Source organism: Lithobates pipiens, unplaced genomic scaffold (genome assembly GCF_037356315.1).
Source record: "Lithobates pipiens isolate NorthernLeopardFrog02 unplaced genomic scaffold, aLitPip1_a1.2 Scaffold_19, whole genome shotgun sequence".
Classification (NCBI taxonomy): domain Eukaryota; kingdom Metazoa; phylum Chordata; class Amphibia; order Anura; family Ranidae; genus Lithobates; species Lithobates pipiens.
In genome coordinates, this window is record NW_027507764.1 from 593,774,069 (window position 1) to 593,797,400 (window position 23,332).

General features: G+C 52.0%; 1 protein-coding gene across 1 annotated transcript in view; it reads right to left on the reverse strand.

Moving 5' to 3' along the window:
* Positions 1-235: 235 nt before the first annotated feature.
* Positions 236-23,332, reverse strand: part of LOC143998141 (uncharacterized) — a 67,945-nt gene continuing 44,848 nt past the window's right edge. Inside the window, exons 20-42 of the mRNA XM_077493882.1 lie at positions 23,024-23,182; positions 22,726-22,827; positions 22,358-22,456; positions 20,666-20,782; positions 20,259-20,417; positions 18,478-18,564; positions 16,092-16,229; positions 15,120-15,239; positions 13,343-13,504; positions 12,690-12,782; positions 10,871-11,023; positions 10,708-10,794; positions 10,463-10,621; positions 10,200-10,280; positions 8,877-9,029; positions 7,760-7,909; positions 7,434-7,589; positions 6,198-6,356; positions 4,196-4,315; positions 3,973-4,107; positions 3,309-3,585; positions 3,080-3,204; positions 236-1,561 (exon numbers count right to left, since the gene is read on the reverse strand). Coding sequence (XP_077350008.1) covers positions 3,578-3,585; positions 3,973-4,107; positions 4,196-4,315; positions 6,198-6,356; positions 7,434-7,589; positions 7,760-7,909; positions 8,877-9,029; positions 10,200-10,280; positions 10,463-10,621; positions 10,708-10,794; positions 10,871-11,023; positions 12,690-12,782; positions 13,343-13,504; positions 15,120-15,239; positions 16,092-16,229; positions 18,478-18,564; positions 20,259-20,417; positions 20,666-20,782; positions 22,358-22,456; positions 22,726-22,827; positions 23,024-23,182 — 2,597 coding nt within the window. The 3' untranslated portion in view covers positions 236-1,561; positions 3,080-3,204; positions 3,309-3,577. The remainder of the gene's footprint in view (positions 1,562-3,079; positions 3,205-3,308; positions 3,586-3,972; positions 4,108-4,195; positions 4,316-6,197; positions 6,357-7,433; positions 7,590-7,759; positions 7,910-8,876; positions 9,030-10,199; positions 10,281-10,462; positions 10,622-10,707; positions 10,795-10,870; positions 11,024-12,689; positions 12,783-13,342; positions 13,505-15,119; positions 15,240-16,091; positions 16,230-18,477; positions 18,565-20,258; positions 20,418-20,665; positions 20,783-22,357; positions 22,457-22,725; positions 22,828-23,023; positions 23,183-23,332) is intronic.

Sequence of the window (23,332 nt, forward strand, 5' to 3'; positions counted from 1 at the left end):
CCTCCCCCCTGAAAGGTGCCAATTGTGGCGCCGGAGGGGGGGGGGGATTCCAATGAGCGGAAGTTCCACTTTAGGGTGGACCTCCGCTTTAAGAGCGATAGGCGGTGCGCGAGCCTATCCCATAGTTTGTAGATGTGGGAACTTTTGCGCGTATCAATATACGCTTATTACGATTTTTTTTTTCAACCAAAAATATGTAGAAGAATAGATATTGGCCTAAACTGAGGAAAAGAAATTCGTTTTTTGGATATTTATTATAGCAAAAAGTAAAAAATATTGTTTTTTTTATTTTCTAAATTGTCTGTCTTTTTTTTTTTGTTTAGATCGCAAAAAAAAAAAAAAAAACAATTGTCAGTTAAAGTAATGCAGTGCCATATCGCAAAAAATGGCCTGGTCATTAAGAGGGCAAATCCTTGCGGGCCTTGTGATTAAATACCACCAAAAGAAAGCTCTATTTGTGGGGGGAAAAAAATGATAAAAATGTCAGAGGGGTACAGTGTAGCATGACCGCGCAATTGTCATTCAAAGTGCGACAGCGCTGAAAATTGGCCGGGCAGAAAAGGGGTGAAAGTGCCCGGCGTTGAAGGGGTTACATTATCAACAATTGCGCTATCTGTTGGGGGGGGGGGGGGGGGGGGGTTGTCACAGTTTTATATGGTAAAGAGGCAGCAATTGCACATTATATTTCTTTTGGAGAACACTTGTGAAAATAATTTTGAGCGCGGGGTTCATCGGTTATTTGTGGTATAATAATATCTTGTCCTTTATGTAATGCTGAACGTCACATATAACTCGTCTGCATGAGCCGCCCTCTAATCTGCGTTTACTGGCCAGATATGACCAAATATGTTGGGTGTAAAATATAAGAAACTTTTCGGTCGGGACTATAAAAAAAACAGGAACACACAAAATAATCTATACACGGTAAGATTCAGTCTCTGTAGCGGTAGACCCTGTTATTCCGTGGGATGAAGTTCTATACATCTGTACAGATTCTCACAGTCAGACGTTCCTTCTATGTACATAAAGTGACTTGTAGAAAAATAGACATTTCTGTAACAGTTCTGAAGCCGTCTGGCCTGCAACGTGTTTATGGTAGAGTGCTGATAGTGGGGGGGTGAGGGTGAGCTGTGGCAGATCCGGAGCCAGGTGCAGGAGCGAGGCCGGAGAATCCGGAAGCCAGGTGCAGGAGCGAGGCCGGAGGATCCGGAAGCCAGGTGCAGGAGCGAGGCCAGAGGATCCGGAAGCCAGGTGCAGGAGCGAGGCCGGAGGATCCAGAAGCCAGGTGCAGGAGCGAGGCCGGAGGATCCGGAAGCCAGGTACAGGAGCTAGGCCGGAGGATCCGGAAGCCAGGTGCAGGAGCGAGGCCGGAGGATCCGGAGCCAGGTACAGGAGCGAGGCCGGAGGATCCTGTGCTTTTCTGCAAACTGCGCCATCTGCATAATGAGTCTTCGTACCTCGTAGCTCAGACCAGTTCAAGAAACAGCAGGGAAGGAGATGACATCATGAGAGTCCAATGATGGTCAAGAATCATGTGATGGGGTGAAGAGAAAGGCGGGCCCTGTGACCAAAAAAAAAAGGGGGGGGGGGGGGGGAGGATTTTATCAGTTAGAAGGATTACATACACCAGTTGATATTTAACCCCTTGCCACCCACAATCTGTTCATTAACATTTCTAAGCAACCCACGTTTAGAACAGCTCTTTGCACGGCTGGTGGCTCTCAATGCCAGTTGTGATTGACACCTCCTTCAGGTATGCACAGCTGGGGGCTCTCAGTCCCATCAATTTCAGCTCAGGTATGCACAACTGCGGCTCTCAATCCCGACATTGACAGCTCAGGTATGCACAACTGCGGCTCTCAATCCCGACATTGACAGCTCAGGTATGCACGGCTGGGGGCTCTCAATCCCATCAATTTCAGCTCAGGTATGCACAACTGCGGCTCTCAATCCCGACATTGACAGCTCAGGTATGCATGGCTGGGGGCTCTCAATCCCGACACGGACAGCTCAGGTGTGCACAGCTGGGGGCTCTCAATCCCCGACATTGACAGCTCAGGTATGCACAGCTGGGGGCTTCTCAATCCCAACATTAACACCTAAGGTATGCACGGCTGGGGGCTTTCAATCCCATCATTGACAGCTCAGGTATGCACAGCTGGGGGTTTTCAATGCTGGTTGCCATTGACAGCTCAGGTATGTACGTCTGGTGGTTCTCAATGTCGGTTGTCATTGACGGCTCAGGTATGCACAGCTGGGGGCTCTCAATCCTGGATGTCATTGACAACTCAGGTATGCACACCAAACTGGTCAATTCGTGTCGTTATGGTGCTGGTCCAAACTGGTCAATCCATGTTATTGAGCTGGTCCAAACTGGCCAATCCATGTCTTTATGGAGCTGGTTCAAACTGGTCAACCCATGTCTTTATGGAGCTGGTCAAAACTAGTTAACCTATGTCTTTATGGAGCTGGTCAAAACTGCTCAACACATGTGTTTATGGAGATAGTCAAAACTGGTCAATCCATGTCCTTATGGAGCTGGTCCAAACTGGTTAAACCATGTCCTTATGGAGCTGGTCCAAACTGGTTAAACCATGTCCTTATGGAGCTGGTCCAAACTGGTTAAACCATGTCCTTATGGAGCTGGTCCAAACTGGTTAAACCATGTCCTTATGGAGCTGGTCCAAACTGGTTAAACCATGTCCTTATGGAGCTGGTCCAAACTGGTTAAACCATGTCCTTATGGAGCTGGTCCAAACTGGTTAAACCATGTCCTTATGGAGCTGGTCCAAACTGGTCACATCATGTCTTTATGGAGCTGGCTTTGTACACGGGGGGAATGGCACAGTCATGCTGGAACAGAACTGGTCTTCACTAATCTGTTACCGCAAGGTTGGCAGAAAATAATTGTCTACAATGTCTTTTTATGATGGAGATTTACCAGTACCCTTCACTGGAGACACCTGAACTCCCTCATTTGGAGGGGGGTCCACTTACTTTTGGCCATATAGTATAAATACTAATAAAAAGTATCTGATCCATTTAATACACCCTTCCCCCAATGAGTGTGTATACATACCATAAGCAGTTCGTCCGCCATGTCTTAGCTGCTCTGAGTGACGCAGATTATAGATGGCGTATCTGAAGCCTTGTCTGCCACACTGGTGGCCTTCTATTGGAATCGTGTTCATGTAGCAGCGCCCCCTGTGGAGATAAGGCAACAAGAATTCAGGCAAATGACACAGCAATCCAGTAGGTTTCACGTTCCTCAGACGTGAACTCTGTCCGCTTGCAGCACAGGTACTCACCAACACTTTGGACATCCAACGCTACCCTCCCTTATCTGCGTCTGGTCATTGTGGCCCCCGGCCGGCGTCTCTCCAGGTTATTGGTAATGTCTGTAAACCCTCTGAGATTGTCAGTGATTTCCTCCCGGTGTTGTGAGATCTTCAGATCCATGTGATAGGCAGGATCCCCCCTTAATGTTCTGTCTCTTACAATAAAATGCTTTTGTGAGGTCATAATCACGCCCATTCCCTCGCCCTTCATGTCCAGCAACGGTGATCACTGCGGCCATTCACGTCTCTGAAGGACAAGAGTAGAAATTGAGCCTAAATCCGAGAGCTCCCAGTTCTGCCCACTCCATACACCATTTCCCTAAATCACAATTACAGTCCAATCTGTCCTTTTCCAGTCATTTCCTGTTCTAGGATGGCAAGGCTCAGTCTACTGTATCTATGGAGGAGCAGCATTGTCCCCCTAGGACAGGACTACAAAACACCTTCCCGTTGCCTCTACAACATGGAGGAGGGGATTCTGTAGTTCACAGAGAAAGATGGAAACAATGTAACTGACAGTCTGGAGAAGGACAGCTGCAATCTGATTGGCCTGTACAAACAATACAGACAGTTTACACTATTTTAATGGGTGGTGCCAAATGGGAAGAGTCAGCCTTGCTCTCCTATACATTACCATGAGGGGACGTGCTTTTAAACCACCAGCTCCCGCTACGCCTCTGCCCGCTGGGGGTATTCGGTGGGGTAAACGTTGGCACTCCTTTCAGCAGCTTCTCCAGGCCGCTGATGTGTTCATTTACGGTGGGGATTCCTGGAGAAGACACAATCATACGGGGATGTGAGATGACGGCAGCCACACACACACCGGCAGACCATCCGCACACTAATATCACCCTCACCTCCTCTACGGGCTCCGGAGGGCCCCGGGTCCAGGGGCCTGTCTGCACCAACCCTCCGTGTCCTGGCTGCAGTGATGGGGGATCTGTGCTTCCTGTCTGAAGTGGCTTTATGTTGACTGGCTGAGAGCAAAGAAAGACATATTAGAGGATACGAGAGATAATACGGAACCCTAAGGCTTCATTTACACTTGCTTCAAAAAGTGGAATCCAACATTTTTTTTTTTAAAGCACTCTGAATGCCAATCAAAGCTCTTTCCACTAAATAAAATGATTCCTTATAGCCCTGGTCACACGTTGTGTTTGCTTTGCTTAAAACAGGATCCCCCGTGTCACTTTCATGGTGCTTCAAATCATCTCCAAAGCCTCCACAGAAGTCTGACAATGCTCACTAATAGCACCTGCAGCTTTTGCAGGGTTTTTATTTAGCGTTGGCTTCGCTTTGTTTTGGAGGTAGTGCAAGGTATGATATAGCCGAAGGATGCACCAGGGAACCAACAAGCGAACCGGAAAGACGTCATCAGTCATGTGTATATATTCTGGGAGTGTCCGATGCAGACGTCACATCTGGTGTGCAGGGTGGAGCAGCGGGAAGGTGAGAGGGGACGGAAACCGAGCAAAGCAACTAGCAGACGGCACACGAGGTGCAACATGGGATCGCTATAGAGTGGGGGACTGGAGAGAAGAAGGACTGAGTGGAAGAGGATCAGCAGGAGAAACTATCAGATGTCACACATGGTGAGCAGCATGGGAGGTGAGTGGGGACCAGAGAGAGGAGGATCAGCAGGATGTCACACATGGTGAGCAGCATGGGAGGTGAGTGGGGACCAGAGAGAGGAGGATCAGCAGAGCTCGGGATTACTACTGAGTGGGGGATCAGCAGAGCTCAGGGTTACTACTGAGTGGGGGAATCAGCAGAGCTCGGGGTTAATACTGAGTGGGATATCAGCAGAGCTCGGGGTTACTACTGAGTGGGATATCAGCAGAGCTCGGGGTTACTACTGAGTGAGGGATCAGCACGGCTAGAGGTTACTACTGAGTGGGGGATCAGCAGAGCTCAGGGTTACTACTGAGTGGGGGGATCAGCAGAGCTCAGGGTTACTACTGAGTGGGGGATCAGCAGAGCTCGGAGTTACTACTGAGTGGGATATCAGCAGAGCTCGGGGTTAATACTGAGTGGGATATCAGCAGAGCTCGGGGTTACTACTGAGTGAGGGATCAGCAAGGCTAGAGGTTACTACTGAGTGGGGGATCAGCAGAGCTCAGGGTTACTACTGAGTGGGGGATCAGCAGAGCTCGGGGTTACTACTGAGTGGGATATCAGCAGAGATCGGGGTTACTACTGAGTGGGGGATCAGCAAGGCTAGGGGTTACTACTGAGTGGGGGGTCAGCAGAGCTCAGGGTTACTACTGAGTGGGGGGATCAGCAGAGCTCGGGGTTACTACTGAGTGGGGGAACAGCAAGGCTAGGGGTTACTACTGAGTGGGGGATCAGCAAGGCTAGGGGTTACTACTTAGCAGGGGTTCTGCTGAACAAGGGTACTAATAAGCTGGAGATTTGCTGAACAGGGGTAGTACTGAGCTGGGGTTCTACTACGTTTAAAACAAATAGAAAATCAACACACACCGGGCATTTGCCAAGCTTTATTAAAGCTTTACCCAAGTATCAAAAAAAATGTGTGTTAAAGTCCAAGCAAGTTTAAATGAGCCCTAAAACCAAGAATGGAGAATGTGAATTTCGTTTCCTGGAAAGAGGGGGCTTCTGGGTAAATGCACCACGTGACCTATGACTCCACTTCCAGGTCTGTGATCAGAAGGCATTCCTCCAAAAGACCCAGCAAGCTTGCAAGAGGTCACCAGTGTGACTATGGCTGCAAGTTATATTGGGGGTTCACAAAGGTATGAGTTTCATTTTTGTCATCCTATTCAGGGATTGGCCGCTGCTGAGGGACAGCGGGACTGAACAGTCCCACCATCTTCAGATTTCCATTCCCTGTCCTCTTACCAGAATGTGATTTCCTGCCAGCCTCTGAGCTCGGTACTTTGTGCCTGACCGGCGCCTCCTCCTCTTCCGTCAGATCGATGAACTGGGAGCTGGCAGGGGGTCTGGTCCGCTCCCCCATTGGCTTTGTGGCCTGGTCACTGGACGATTCTGGGGTTCGGTCTGTTACAAGAAAGTCCTTTTCATTACAGTACAGATTGTTCTGGATCTCTTAAAGCTTTATAATACATATAACATGCTACACAGAGAAGGACCACTGTTGACCATGCTCCATGGAGACGGACAACCCATGAACATGCTCCATAGAGAAGGACTACCCATAGACATGTTCAATAGAGGAGGACCACCCTTGAATATGCTCCACAGAAAAGGACCACCCTTGGACATGCTCCACAGAAAAGGACCGCCCTTGGACATGCTCCATAGAGAAGGACCGCCCTTGGACATGCTCCATAGAGAAGGACCACCCTTGGACATGCTCCATAGAGAAGGACCACCCTTGGACATGCTCCATAGAGAAGGACCACCCTTGGACATGCTCCATAGAGAAGGACCACCCTTGGACATGCTCCATAGAGAAGGACCACCCTTGGACATGCTACATAGAGACGGACAACCCTTGAACATGCTCCATAGAGAAGGACCACCCATAGACATGCTCCATAGAGAAGAACCACCCTTGAACATGTTCAATAGAGAAGGACCACCCTTGAACATGTTCAATAGAGAAGGACCACCCTTGAATATGCTCCACAGAAAAGGACCACCCTTGAATATGCTCCACAGAAAAGGACCACCCTTGAATATGCTCCACAGAAAAGGACCACCCTTGAATTCTTGGACATGCTCCATAGAGAAGGACCACCCTTGGACATGCTCCATAGAGAAGGACCACCCTTGGACATGCTCCATAGAGAAGGACCACCCTTGGACATGCTCCATAGAGAAGGACCACCCTTGGACATGCTCCATAGAGAAGGACCACCCTTGGACATGCTCCATAGAGAAGGACCACCCTTGGACATGCTCCATAGAGAAGGACCACCCTTGGACATGCTCCATAGAGAAGGACCACCCTTGGACATGCTCCATAGAGAAGGACCACCCTTGGACATGCTCCATAGAGAAGGACCACCCTTGACCATGCTCCATAGAGAAGGACCACCCTTGGACATGTTCCATAAAGAAAGACAACCCAGGAGGTACAAACACTGTCCTGTAGATGGAGGAAGCATTTACCATTCCTGAAGCTCTGCTTCTCCTGATTGGGTGTTCTGGCTTTAGCGCCTGCTGTCTCCTCTTCCTGTGTCAGGTCGATACACTGACCGCTGGGTCGGGGAGGATTCCTTTGCGGATTATTGGATGGTCCATGAGAGCGTGCAGAGTCACTGTGGACTGGAAGACATAGATATATAGAATGAGACCCAAGCTGGACACAGACAACCGATAAAGTAATTTCCCCCCTCCCCCCCAATACACAGGATAGGAGGCCCATTTATCATGCAGCATGCGGTTGGCACGTGTCATTATATGGAGGATTTTGGCTTGGAAATGACCCGACTGACCTTCGCTTTGCTCATATCTCCTCCTCACACCGGGGTCCGGCTCTCCGACACTGGAAGGGTTACTGGACACTGTGGCCGGGCTCACACAGCTGCTGTCGGGGACACCATTAATCACCTTCTTCAGCCCACAGAGAGCAGAACAGGAGGCATCTGTACAGGAGAGAACACATCATTCACACACATCTTCTAACACAGAATAATAGCAACAACCCATCCGGTGCCCGGCGTACCCGAGACAAGAACTGTCACGGGGGTGTCAGCATACCCAGACAAGGACCGTCACCGGGGGGTCAGCGTACCGAGACAAGGACTGTCATCGGGGGGTCAGCGTACCGAGACAAGGACCGTCACCGGGGGGGATCATCGTACCAAGGCAAGGACCGGCACAGGGGGGTCATCGTACCAAGACAAGGACCGGCACAGGGGGGTCATCGTACCAAGACAAGGACCGGCACAGGGGGGTCATCGTACCAAGACAAGGACCGGCACAGGGGGGTCATCGTACCAAGACAAGGACCGGCACAGGGGGGTCATCGTACCAAGACAAGGACCGGCACAGGGGGGTCATCGTACCAAGACAAGGACCGGCACAGGGGGGTCATCGTACCAAGACAAGGACCGGCACAGAGGGGTCATCGTACCAAGACAAGGACCGGCACAGGGGGGTCATCGTACCAAGACAAGGACTGGCACAGAGGGGTCATCGTACCAAGACAAGGACCGTCATGGGGGGTTTGGGTGGCGTCATACCGAGACAAGTCCCATCACTGGGAGGGCCAGTGTACCATGGCAGGGATTGTCACCGGGGGCCCAGCGTACCGAGACAAGGACTGTCACCATAATTATAAAGGACCCAGTCTGAAGCCCGGCATATAGGGACAAGGACTGTCCCCATACTTATAAAAGACCCAGGCTGGGGCCCAATCTACTGAGACCAGGACTGCCACTGTACTTATAAAGGACGCAGGTCGGGGCCCAAAGTACCGAGACAATGTCGACAAATAGTTAAGTGTTAAACGGTATTAGTGTTAAGGACACCTTCAGTCAGGATTTTCTGAGAAATGGTGAACTTTCCGGGGGAAATTTACAGGAGGTGGATAGGTTACAATCTCCTCACCCAGTGCCGGCTGTTCGCTCTTTTTCCGGGAGCAAATTTCTATGGCGCTTTCACTGGCGGACGTGCTGACTGCTGAGAATGGACTGACACAACCGAGATCAGAGAAGCCATTCACCACCTTCTGTAGTCCGCTGAGGGCAGAGTATGAGGAGTCTGAGGGGAGAGAGGATAGATCAGAGACACGGTAAGGGCCCTAAAACTGGAGACGTGGAAGGGGGCACCATAGCTGGAGACATGGAGGGGCCGCTATAGCTGGAGACATGGAGGGGCCGCTATAGCTGGAGACATGGAGGGGCCGCTATAGCTGGAGACGTGGAGGGGCCGCTATAGCTGGAGACGTGGAGGGGCCGCTATAGCTGGAGACGTGGAGGGGCCGCTATAGCTGGAGACGTGGAGGGGGCGCTATAGCTGGAGACGTGGAGGGGGCGCTATAGCTGGAGACGTGGAGGGGGCGCTATAGCTGGAGACGTGGAGGGGGCGCTATAGCTGGAGACATGGAGGGGGCGCTATAGCTGGAAACATGGTATCAGAGATATGGTGGGGACACTATAACTGGAGACATGGTGGGGGCGCTGTAACTGGAGACATGGTGGGGGCGCTGTAACTGGAGACATGGTGGGGGAGCTGTAACTGGAGACATGGTGGGGGCGCTGTAACTGGAGACATGGTGGGGGCGCTGTAACTGGAGACATGGTGGGGGCGCTGTAACTGGAGACATGGTGGGGGCGCTGTAACTGGAGACATGGTGGGGGCGCTGTAACTGGAGACATGGTGGGGGCGCTGTAACTGGAGACATGGTGGGGGCGCTGTAACTGGAGACATGGTGGGGGCGCTGTAACTGGAGACATGGTGGGGGCGCTGTAACTGGAGACATGGTGGGGGCGCTGTAACTGGAGACATGGTGGGGGCGCTGTAACTGGAGACATGGTGGGGGCGCTGTAACTGGAGACATGGTGGGGGCGCTGTAACTGGAGACATGGTGGGGGCGCTGTAACTGGAGACATGGTGGGGGCGCTGTAACTGGAGACATGGTGGGGGCGCTGTAACTGGAGACATGGTGGGGGCGCTGTAACTGGAGACATGGTGGGGGCGCTGTAACTGGAGACATGGTGGGGGCGCTGTAACTGGAGACATGGTGGGGGCGCTGTAACTGGAGACATGGTGGGGGCGCTGTAACTGGAGACATGGTGGGGGCGCTATAATTGGAGACATGGAGGGGGCGCTATAATTGGAGACATGGAGGGGGCGCTATAACTAAGGACATGGAGGGGGCGCTTTAACCAGAGAGGTTCTGCACACCTCCTGCCATTCCCAGCATCTCACCAGCATTGGGGAGCCAGGACCCCTCACACAGGAAGCGAGTGGCCAGCGCTGGAGAAGAATCCGGAAGCTGTGGAGATTCCCCTGGAGACACAGAGAAAAGAACGAGCTGTTAGTGGGGGGGGGGGGGTCACGTCAATGAGGGGCCCACAGTTCAGACCCCTCCCCCACTACATGTAAAAACACCAATCATGGATCCCGGAGAAAAAATTGGGACCCAAGTGCACCCCTCCCCATTCAGACACAACCCCAATGCTGCTCATCACCTTCCTCCTCCTGGGTGAAGCTTCTCTTGGTCAGACTCTCCCTCAAGCCGCCATGATGGGGGGCGCTCCGCACCGCTGTGAAGGGGCTCACACATTCCTGCTCATTGAAGCCGCGGACGACCTTCTGTAATCCGCACAGCGCCGCGTACGCAGCCTCCCCTGCAGAGAAGACGAGCCACGTGGATAATACAAATCAGGATCACGGGTCACATCAAGAAGAGCTCTGATTGGTCTGCGGATCTTACCATTCTCAGTTGAACAGGCGCTCGCCGTGTTCACCAGCATGCCCCTCTGTGACCCCCTCCCGCCATCGTTCAGACGAGGAGCGGAACCTGCGGAGAAGGATAGACATTAGTACCGGCCGTGCAGGGTCAGGGGACCGGGAGAACGCCAACATTTTGCACTCACCGGGTGCCGGCTCCTTGGCCTTCAGTCCGTGTCCTTCCTGGGCGCCGGTGGACGGCGGTACGGAAACTGCCACCAAAGGACTGACCGAACCCAGCTCTGCAAACTCACTCACCACCCGCTGCAGCCCACCGATCGCTGAATATGAGGGATCCACTGAGGAAGTGAAGTACAGAAAATGCCAATGTTACCATGAACAGTCTCTGAAGATCATCATTGGAGAAGAGAGAGTCCTTAAAGGAGACATTCTTAAAGGGGAACACACAGCATAGCTGTGATTTGTCCATTCCATCCCCCCTGTGACCAGCAGAATAGGTATTTTGGGGTGAAGGTCCCCCCAAAAATTAGAAGGTGTAAAAAAAAAAAAAAAAAATATATGAAGGTACCCGTTAATGCCACCCTTCTCATCGCCCACCACTCAGTTCCACGGCCAGCAACAAAGAAAGGACCTGATACATCCAGGTATGGAGGATCACATGACAGCACCGAGCCAATCACAAGCCAGTAAACCTGTGCGAGCTTGGGCATCTCAAACTCCTGCTCTGACCCGCCCACCATGACATCACACCATGACCTTGAAAGGCTGTGAGCCTTCTGCTTTGTCCCGCCCTCCATGACATCACACGATTGACAGGGGGGAGGCTTCTGCTTTGTCCTGCTCATCATGTCATCACACGATTGACAGGCTGGGAGACTTCTGCTCTGTCCTGCCCACCAATACATCACACCATGATGGACAGGCCGGGAGACTTCTGTTTTTTTATCCTGCCCACCATGACATCACACCAAGATTGAAAGGCCGGGAGACTTCTGCTTTCTTACGCCCACCATGACATCACACCACGATTGACAGGCTGGAAAGACTACTGCTTTGTCCCGCCTCCCATGGCATCACATCCCAATTGAAAGGCCGGGAGACGTCTGCTTTGTCATGCCCACCATGACATCACACCATGATTGACAGGTTGGAAGATTACTGCTTTGTCCCGCCCCCATGACATCACACCACGATTGACAGGCCAGGAGACTTCTGCTCTTTCCTGCCTACCATGACATCACACCATGATTGACTACTGCTCTGTCCCGCTCCCCATGACCTTGAAAGGCTGGGATACTTCTGCTTTGTCCCGCCCTCCATGACATCACACGATTGACAGGGGGGAGACTTCTGCATTGTCCCGCCCATCATGTCATCACAAGATTGACAGGCTGGGAGACTTCTGCTCTGTCCTGCCCACCAATACATCACACTATGATGGACAGGCCGGGAGACTTCTGTTTTTTTTTATCCTGCTCACCATGACATCACACCACGATTGACAGGTTGGGAGACTACTGTTTTGTCCCGCCCCCCCCCCCCCCCCCCCCCATGGCATCACATCATGATTGACAGGCCAGGAGACTTCTGCACTGCCCTCCACGACATTACACGATTGACAGGGGGGGAGATTTCTGCTGCCATGCCCACAATGACATCACACCACGATTGACAGGTTGGAAGACTACTGCTTGGTCCCGCCCCCATGACATCACACCACCATTGACAGGCCAGGAGACTTCTGCTCTGTCCTGCTCTCCATGACATCACACGATTGATAGGGGGAGACTTCTGCTTTGTCCCGCCCTCCATGACATCACATCATGATTGACAAGCTGAGAGACCTCTGCCCTGTCCATCTCTGGCTCCAGTACTTGTTGGGTCACTGAGCCTGGGAGTCTCTAAATACCCACGCACCCCCCCCCCCCCACACCGGGGTGTCGGGGTGATATGTGATGCTCAGTATATTCCCCCCATAACTGTTCAAAGACGAACGGATCTCACAGTTCTCAGAGGACAAGCTGGTATCATCACTGTACACCGAATCCACAGACGCCACCGTGTTATCGTTCAGCTCGGCCTGGAAGATGCCATCATCTGCAAAAGGGAAGAAGATGGGGGATCATCAGTGGTCACCCCCGAATATCACATGGCTCTGAAAACTCCATTATACAAAACAAAGAGGACCTGTCAGCAGTTTGGCCAGATTGACACGGGGGAGGGGCGTTAGGAGGTTCTGGTACACACAGCTGTCTTATGTCTGGGTACACAAATGTCTACAATTGGCCCTTAAGTGTTGGTAAAGGAGGCTCAGAACCTCTGAATATCACTTACCTTTCGAAAGGTGGCTAAGGAAAATGGGAAGGGTTGGTCGTGGAGGTCATTGTGTAAGTATCTCCAGTCACTTGTGGCCACCTGTGTGATTGAAGGGGAGCTTATCCCACAACTTGGAACCTCTAAATCAGTGGTTCCCAACCTCGGCCCTCAAAGTACCCCCCAACAGGCCATGTTTGGGGATGAAATAGCTGTAATAAATAGCAAGCCCTTGCTATTGGTGTAAAACACCTGTGGAGAGGTAAAGGAAATCCCGAAGACATGACCTGTTGGGGGTACTTGAGGACTACCTGCTCTAAAGGTCTCCACCACCCTGAACGCACCGTTGTAGTAGGACAGGAAGTTGGTTCTGTCGTGTCTCCTCATCATGGAGTGTCCGATGGCGATGTTGTACATAGCACGGGAAGAGCTGCTGGATTCCGCCACCGGGATCTCCTCCATGAGTCTCCTAAGGCCACTGAGATGGACGTTTGTAGACGGTGTTCCTACACAGACAAGGGCAGAGTGATCACACAGGGGGGGGAGGAACTTCCAGAGGGGGTATCCAGAACTTAACCAATCAAGAAGATGGCTCTATACATCACCAATCCCATCATATATATGGATATTCTTTAACTACTAGGACCTCTTGTCTCCCCCCCACCCCCATTTTCTGGTATTGAGTACTAGCTCCATACACAAGCAATGACAAAATATTTCACAATGAATACTTCATACGGCACTGTCACAATATTTAACCCTTCTGTGCCCAGAGGTAAGTGAATCCTGGACACCCAAATAAGGTTTAGTAGTATCAGCATTGCATTGGTTACTATGTAACTCCATGAATAGTTTTTGTTAAATACTGTAATTGTATCAGACCATTATAATATTATGCAGGGACACACTGCCATCTACAGGCTGCAAGTGGCTTCTGCGCGCCAAGAATACCCTGCAGCCCATTGCAGGGGAATAATCTCGCAGGATTCCAAGCACCCAGCTATCCCGCGAGGTAGCAGTGACACCACCCAGAAGCATCAGAAGCCTGGACTATGTATTCTTTTTATTTATTTGCAATAACTTTATTTATAAATCTTATTTGCAGGAGATTTGACTTTGGGGGTTAGGAGGAGGAGCTGTGTCTGTAAGCTGCGCCCATAAACAGCAGGCAAAGGATGAAGAATTTGTCACTAGTATTGCCTGCGGTCTTCCTGCAGCTGATCTTTTCCCCCATTACTGACAACTTACCGCGTCTTGTTCTGCACTGGGGTTTTGTGTGGAGGCGGCCATCTTTCCTTTTAATGTCAGCCTCCAGCAAGGAGAACACTAGAGACATCACCAAAATCTCACTCCAAATCTTGAGAGTCCAGAAGTCAGAGACAGCAGTGCCTTAGATGATCTCACACTGCAGATATACAAGTGACAGGAGTGCCTAGGCTCAGGACATGCCGTGGTGTCAGGAGTGCCTAGGCACAGGAAGTACTCTGATATCAGGAGTGCCTAGGCTCAGAATGTGCCCTGGTGTCAGGAGTGCCTAGGCGCAGGACATGCCCTGGTATCAGGACTGCCTAGGCGCAGGAAGCGCCCCTGATATCAAGAATGCCAAGGCACAGGAAGCGCCCTGATATCAAGAATGCCAAGGCACAGGAAGCGCCCTGATATCAGGAGTGCCAAGGCACAGGAAGCGCCCTGATATCAGGAGTGCCAAGGCACAGGAAGCGCCCTGATATCAGGAGTGCCAAGACACAGGAACACAGGAAGTGCCCTGATATCATGAGTGCCAAGGCACAGGAAGCGCCCAGATATCAGGAGTGCCTAGGCACAGGAAGTGATCTATTTTTCTGGAAGGATTCCAGACAAAAGGTAAATCACAGCACTATGTCAATAAATCCTTGTGGGACGTCTTTAATGAGAATCATTTTATTTTTGGAGCAATTATTGTTATTAGAAGGAAGATCGTATTGAGGGAATTTGGGGATCAATGAGTCCAATCTATTAGTTCAACTCTGTGGACTGAAGAAATAAAAGATCATTCGCTGTATTCTCTGTGGGAGGAATTGATGGTCCTAATTATGGTAAAATAATAATACGGCTTACAGGAAAGTTGAAATCGTTTCTCACCTGATTGGTCAGGACTGGTGGGGCTCCCAGTGGGCGGGGCCCATTGTCTGGTGGGTGTAGGAATGGGGCTCGGACTATTCTCTTCCTTCACCTCTACTACCTTCCCCGACATACCGCCACCTGCACACAATGTGATAAATCAGATTACATGACGAGTCTAACTGGCAGCTTAACAGAACCAGAACCCTCGGGGGCGGTCACATGGGCGGGATTAATTATTGTAGTGTTTTCATAAAGTGCAGTTGTATCCCAGTCTATAGGAGCTCTCACACTGGGATCATCTACAGGAATACTAAAATCAGCCTGGAGGGGACCCATCATGACATTCCAGTTCATACATCCCACAGATAGGGGCACCAGAGCGAGGAACGTGAGAGCGAGGAATGTGAGAGTGAGGAACGTGAGAGCAAAGAATGTGAGAGCAAGATATGTGAGAGCAAGATATGTGAGAGCAAGATATGTGAGAGCAAGATATGTGAGAGCAAGATATGTGAGAGCAAGATATGTGAGAGCAAGATATGTGAGAGCAAGATATGTGAGAGCAAGGAATGTGAGAGCAAGGAATGTGAGAGCGAGGAACGAGAGTGAGGAATGTGAGAGCGAGGAACGTGAGAGCGAGGAATGTGAGAGCAAGATATGTGAGAGCAAGGAATGTGAGAGCAAAGAACGAGAGTGAGGAATGTGAGAGCAAGGAATGTGAGAGCAAGGAATGTGAGAGCGAGGAACGAGAGAGCGAGGAACGAGAGAGCGAGGAACAAGAGAGCGAGGAACGAGAGAGCGAGGAACAAGAGAGCGAGGAACGAGAGAGCGAGGAACGAGAGAGCGAGGAACGAGAAACGAGAGAGCGAGGCTTTTATTTCAGTGTTAGCAGCCAGTTTGGATGGTTTGAGGGCTCTCGGGGCTGAGTGCTGGGGGATCTCCATCAACCACCCGGGATCATGACTACTCTACACAGGAACAGTTGGTACCCACCTTGTGTGCCGATGCGGGTGTGGCAGGGCTCAGGGACAGTGGAGGTGGGGGCAGGGCCACGTACAGGAGGAGGGGGTGCCCAGCAGCTGGGGATCTTCCTCACACAGTTTCTCACGCTCATCAGAGGACATTTTCCATCTGCAGACAAAACTCTTATTGAGCCACAATGGCCATCAGAGAGGAGCGACCCGACCACCAACAACATAGATTTATTGATAGGAACCTAACTATGAATATTCTTATGTGGCCCCCCCACCGTCCCCTCCCCTCTCCTCCCCTCCCCCGCCATCCTCTCCACTCTCCTCCCCTCCCCTCTCCCGCCATCCTCTCCACTCTCCTCCCCTCCATCCTCTCCACTCTCCTCCCCTCCCCTTTCCCGCCATCCTCTCCACTCTCCTCCCCTCCCCTTTCCCGCCATCCTCTGCACTCCCTTCCCTTCTCCCACCGTCCTCACCACTCCTCTCTCCCACCATCCTCTCCCCTCTCTCGCCGCCATCTCCACTCCTCTCCCACCATCGTCTCCACTCACCTACCCTCCCCTCTCCCACCAGCCTCTCCACTCCGCTCCCCTCTCCCGCCGTACCCTCCACTTTGCTCTCCTCCAATCTGCTCCCCTCTCCTGCCATCCTCTCCACTCTCCTCCCCTCTCCCGCCATCCTCTCCACTCCCTTCCCTTCTCCCACCATCCTCTCCCCTCTCTCGCCGTCATCTCCACTCACCTCCCCTCCCCTCTCCCACCAACCTCTCCCGCCGTACCCTCCACTTTGCTCTCCTACAATCTGCTCCTCTCTCCCACCATCTTCTCCCCTCCAATCCGCTCCTCTCTCCCACCAGTCTCTTCACTTCCCTCCCCCTCCAATCCACTCCCCTCTCCCACCATCCTCTCCACTCCTCTCCCACCATCCCGTCCACTCTGCTCCCCTCTCCCACTGTCCTGCCCACTCGGCTCCCCTTTCCCACCGTGCTCACTCCGCTCCCCTCCCCTCTCCCACCATTTTCTCCACTCCTCTCCTGCCATCCTGTCCGCTCTGCCGCTGTCCTCTCCACTCCCCTCTCTCCAGCCATCTTGTCTTCTCCCCTCTCTCACAGCATCCTCTTCACTCTGCTCCCCTCTCCCACCGCCCTCTCCACTCTGCTCCCCTCTCCCACCACCTATCCCCCCTCTCTCACCGTCTACCCCACTCAGCTCCCCTCTCCCGCTGTCCTCTCCCCTCCACTCTCCTGCTGTCCTGTCAACTCCGCTCCCCTCTCCCGCCATCTTCTCCCACTTTGCTCCCCTTTCTTGCTGTGCTCCCCACTGCTACCCTCTTTTGCCATCCTCTACACTCTGCTTCACTCTCCCCCGACCATCCTCTCCACTCTTCTGCTCTCTCCCGTCCTTCCCGCCCATCCTCTCCACTCTTCTGCTCTCTCCCGTCCTTCCCGCCCATCCCCTCCACGTTCTGTATCTCAGTTGTTATGGTACCACTAGCCCAAGTCCACTAGCCTCAAACTACAAACCTCTCCATTTTGATAGGACGGAGGTACCCTATTTTTCATTGTTTAATTTCTGGAACTCCATTTAAAAAAAAACTCTCCCACCAACCTTTCAAGCAATGAGCATTTCTGAGTAGGCCCTCAATAACACCCACATGTGATGCCGAGCCTCCATGACTGAAAAAGCCGAGACCCAATGAATGAAGGAGGTGGAGCCAGGGACAGTTAGGCTGGGGAGGAAAAGACTAGATGATGCTGGATGTCCTCCAGCCAAGAAATTAGGTGGGGCTCTATCTGACTTGCTACAGCTCCTAATGCACATTGTGAGAAGCTCACAGTGTGCATAGAAATCAGAGGAAGCCGTTTCAGTGCAGGAGAGGAGCCGGGGATTTTTATTGGGTGAATGGATGAAGTGAAGTGAATTGAATTATATTGGTGTAGCGACTGCTGTGGTGGACATATGGAGAAGCTCTTCCTATCTTCAGACTTATCTGGCGCCATCTTTTCAAACTCCGGCTAATTGAACACATACCCGTCCAATGAATGACATGGAGCGATTCCCGGGGTGAAGCTCCTCCCATCACAATAGTAAAAGAATGGCGTCCATGTATGATGGTGAACCCTGCAAAAGGAGACCACCTGACGCTCCACGACAACCGCCCTTATATGAAGGGAAATGGGCGACCGGCTAAAAACTGCCGACCCCACGGCAAAGTCCAGATCAGGTGACCATCATCCTTCATCCATGGAGGAGCAGAACATCTACAGACATGTGGCACGGTCATGTGACACACGGCACCCCCCTCCCCAAGAGGACGGACAGACTCAATATCTTCCCACAACCAATATGGCTGCATCCTCCTACTCTACATTCCCCCCACAATGTGCAGAAACTCAACACAACGCTTACCGTCTGGAGGGATCCACAACGTGCCGACAACACGAGAGGGGCTGGTGGGGTCCAGGGCCGGCCTCTTCACCGACAGGCAGGAGGGATCTGGAACACAGAGAGAGAAAGTACTGGAAGGACGGGACGGAGCTCTCCCTTCCAAACAACTCAACTAGGGCCACCCGGGGGGGGGGGGGGGACAAACATTCCACACACAGCGCTAAAGTAGTATGGAGGCATGGGGCGGGGCCATAGAAGATGACATGCAGAAATACAGGTGATGTCACTGGGGGTGTGGCAAGGATCTTATACTGTATGTATATATATATATATATATATGTGTGTATATATATATATATATATATATATATATATATATATATATATATATATATATATATATTATATAGTATAGTGGAGTTAACCTTTAAATTCTGCTCTGAAAAGAAAAGGGTTAATCCTGACCCTACCCCACCTGAATGTCTGGTCCCCCCTCTGCACACTGTGGTTTCTTCCACTGACCCCCTAGGTCACTGCGAGTCCTGTACTGCAGGGGTCATCAATCCCTGGGCCGTGGCCTGCTTGCAGCCGGGCCGCGAAGGCTGCACTGTCTCTGATGAGCGGCGGCGGAGCAGGCAGAGAGATGACATCATCTCTCACCGCCCGCCCGCATCACCGCTGTTCCGTGCTCACAGCGGGGCCACTATACGGAGGCCAGAGAGATGAGATCATCTCCAACCGCCCGCCTGCATCGCCGCTCTTTCGCGCTCACAGCGGGGATGCTATAATGCTGGAGCTGAGGTGGGGGAACAGAGAGATGAGATCATCTCTCACTGCCCCGCCCACTTTACTGCACCTCTGCCGACACAGTGCGGCAGAACACTGATACACTGTCATCGATCATCTCTCACTACCGCCCCCCCCCCCGCCATTACCGCTGTTCTTCCTTACTACCCACTAGTCCAGGCTTGCCTCTGAACTAATGTGCACACCTGTGCAGCCACCACTGCAGTGACAACCGTCATGTGGTGGCAGGTGACAATCCACATTTGGTGGCAGGCGACGTGGCAAATGACAAGCTGCATCTGATGGCAGGGGACGTGGCAAGTGACAATCCAAATCTGGTGGCAGGTGACGTGGCAAGTGACAATCTGCATCTGGTGGTAGGTGACGTGGCAAGGGACAAATTGAATCTGGTGGCAGGCGACATGGCAAGGGACAAAATGCTTCTGGTGACAAGCGACGTGGCAAGTGACAAGCTGCATCTGAAGACAGGCGACGTGGAAAGTGACAATCTGCATCTGGTGACAGGCGACGTGGCAAGTGACAATCTGCATCTGGTGACAGGCGACGTGGCAAGTGACACTCTGGCACATTCTGCGTTATGGTGAGTTGAACTATTTCATTATATATTACAATGTAATAATAGAAATAATGCGCTTCAATCATCCTGACATCATATCAATGATGGTGCCGAGATGATTGAAGCGCCAACGCCAGCCATCGCCCCGATAAATTGCCCGTGAAAAGCCGCATACACCCCCCTGGGCCTTGGCACAATTTTCTTCAACTACGCCGGTCCCCGGTGCCAAAAAGGTTGGGGACCACTGCTGTACTGTGTCCATAGGGGTAGGGAAGGTACCACACAGTACAGAGGAGGGGTATCCATTGTGGGGCTCAAGGACAACGAAGTTCAGCGGCAGCAGAAGGGGAAATCGTTAACTCTTTGCAGGGAATATTTTTTTTTTTTCTTTAAACATTTTTTTAGGAACTTTTTAATTGCAGTATGGGATCCATCTTACCGTCAGAGTGCGTTCTCTTCACCCCTAGTTCCACCCTGCGCGGCTCCTCCGTTTTCAGGAATCCGCCGCCGCCGCCCACATTCTGCCCCCCAGGGGGCCATGTATGGACCCGATCCGGACATTTCATTGAGATCAGGGCGCCGCCTGCTGGTGGCTCTGCTGTAATACAACACACACTATCAGATCTGCTGGACGTTTTCAGAGACAAGGCGACACCCCGAACCCCCTACACTGGTCTCTGTACCACAATACGTTCGCCTTTTCACTGTTGCAAATGAAAAAAAAAAACTAGGATTTTTACCCAAAAATTTAAAATTTTAGCACAAGATAACCCCTCCCACTACCCGGTATAATGCAGGTTGGGCCCCCGGGGGCCCTCAGGTACACAGTATAATGGATGCACTCACCAACTCTTGATCTGACAGATTCCGCCATCTTGGCCTCGGCGACTTTCTTTCGAGCGGATCCATTGGTCACAGCCACGGTGAAGGGATTGGGTGACCCGCCGGTTGTAGTATACGGTTCTGGTGAGAGAGGAGTCGGAGGTTTAGTCCTGGAAAAGATGGCGGATGGACGAACATTTCACAGCTTGGTTCACTTAGCCAATGGAGGCTTATGTTACTGAGCAGCAAAGCATTTTGGGACAACAGCTTCACCATACTCATCATAATTCAACCACTTTCCACCCGCACCATAGCCGAAAGAGGGAGTACAAGTGCGGGTTTCCTGTGCCAGGGGGGGCGTCCATAGACATCCTCCCATGATTGCACTCCGATGATCACAGATCGGGGTAAAGGGGCGATCACAGGTCACAAATCAGGGTAAAGGGCCAATCACAGCAGCCCTTTACCACGTGATCAGCGGATCACGGAAGTATTCAGAAGCCGGTTATCGGCTTTTTTCTCCTTGCGCTGAGAACATGAGAAAAGAAAGCCGGTGACCGATTTCTGTTACAGGGACATTGGTCTTAAGATTGCCCCCACCAGTGTCGCCTCATCAGTGCAGCCTTATTAGTGCCCACCACTGCCGGCCTCGTCAGGGCCCACCACTGCCGGCCTCGTCAGGGCCCACCAGTGCAGCATCAGTGGCCACCACTGCCGCCTCGTCAGTGCCCACCACTGCCGGGGCCCTCCACTGCCGCCTCGTCAGGGCCCACCAATGCCGCCTCGTCAGGGCCCACCACTGCCGCCTCGTCAGGGCCCACTGGTGCAGCATCAGTGGCCACCACTGCCGCCTCGTCAGTACCCACCACTGCCACCTCGTCAGGGCCCACCACTGCCACCTCGTCAGGGCCCTCCACTGCCACCTCGTCAGGGCCCTCCACTGCCACCTCGTCAGGGCCCTCCACTGCCACCTTGTCAGGGCCCTCCACTGCCACCTTGTCAGGGCCCTCCACTGCCACCTCGTCAGGGCCCACCACTGCCACCTCGTCAGGGCCCACCACTGCCACCTCGTCAGGGCCCACCAGTGCAGCATCAGTGGCCACCACTGCCGCCTCGTCAGTGCAGCATTGGTGGCCACCACTGCTGCCTCAGTGCTCACCACTGCCGCCTCGTCAGGGCCCACCAGTGCAGCCTCATCAGTGCAGCCTCATCAGTGCCCACCACTGCCGCCTCATCAGAGCACATCAGTGAAGAAAAATTACCTGTTTGCAAAATTTTATAACAGACTATGAAATATGATTTTTTTTTTACATTTTTGGGCTTTTTGTGATTAAATACCACCCAAGGAAAGCTGTATTTGTGTGATAAAAAAAATGATAAAAATGTTATGTGTGTACAGTGTTACATGACTGCGCAATTAACAAAGTGTGAAAGTGCTGAAAGCTGAAAATTGGTCTGGGCAGGAAGGGGTACAAATGCCCGTTAAGCAAGTGGTTAAGTCTCCACTGGAAGCAATGTGACAACACAGGAGCACAAATGTGAGACAAGGACACAGCGTTGTCACCTTATAACAGGACGCTTTATTTTAATTAAACTGACAGATTTAAAAAGACCGATCTTCTGTACAAGCAATCGCTCGGCTTCTCTGTTCTGCAATCAGTACACTCTGATGGCGCCTGCCCCCCCCCCCCCCGGTCACCCACACACAACACTCACCATCCTTCAGAATCTCATCCGGGGGTCTCCACAAGACACTGACCACGCGGGAGGGGCTGGAAGAGTCCAGAGCCGCCCTCTTCATCCCACGGGAAGGATCTGCAACACAGACAGGGATCCGGGAACAGGATTTGTATGGGGTAATGAGGGGGCGTGGCTACTAGAGGTGACAAGAAATAATGTGTGAAGACATGGGGGTGTGGCTATTAGCGGTGACAAGCAATTTGTGACATCACCAGAAGGGGGTGTGGCTATAACGCGACAAGCAGAAACGTGTGATATCACAGGGGGCGTGGCTATAACATGTGACCAACTGAAATACATGCCCGATGCCCCTCCTTCACCTAAGCTTTGTACCAGAGACTGACCTGCAGGGTGCGGGGCATGGGGTTGTGCCCACGGGCGACTAGCCGAGATCTCTTTTAGGCAATTCACCAGACCGTGCAGGTGCGACTTCCCAGGTGAGATTTCTGGAAAATAAATGAAATGAATATTACCTGCCAAAATATATTCTGTTCAGCAAGTCTTGTGATTCACAAACCCCTGAATGAAGAGGATGGCATGTCCAGATTTCAAGGTGTAGAACTTTGTTAAGACATTTTCATGGCTTGGCCATACAACTAGCAATCAGAAGTGAGGACTAACAAAACCACCAATGGGCCGAACCTTGGGGGCGGGGACTCTTCCTATCCGCGGTGGACCTCCTGGGCGAGGCTCCCAGTCTAAGGTGTTCCAACATGCCAGGAGATGGAGCCATCGGAGAGCTGGGGACTTTTCTGCCACAAATTGGCGATTCCGTCGGGTCCCGCTCACTCCCAGAATCCTCTGCAATTGAAAAGAACATGAAATGTAAACACTGGATTACCTGAAGCCACAAACTTGTACATTAAAAGTTTAATAAAATGTTAAGCTGAAATCTGGTGTCGCCCTCCCCTCGTCCCTGATCCAGTGCCGGGTCTTCTCTCCGGCACACAG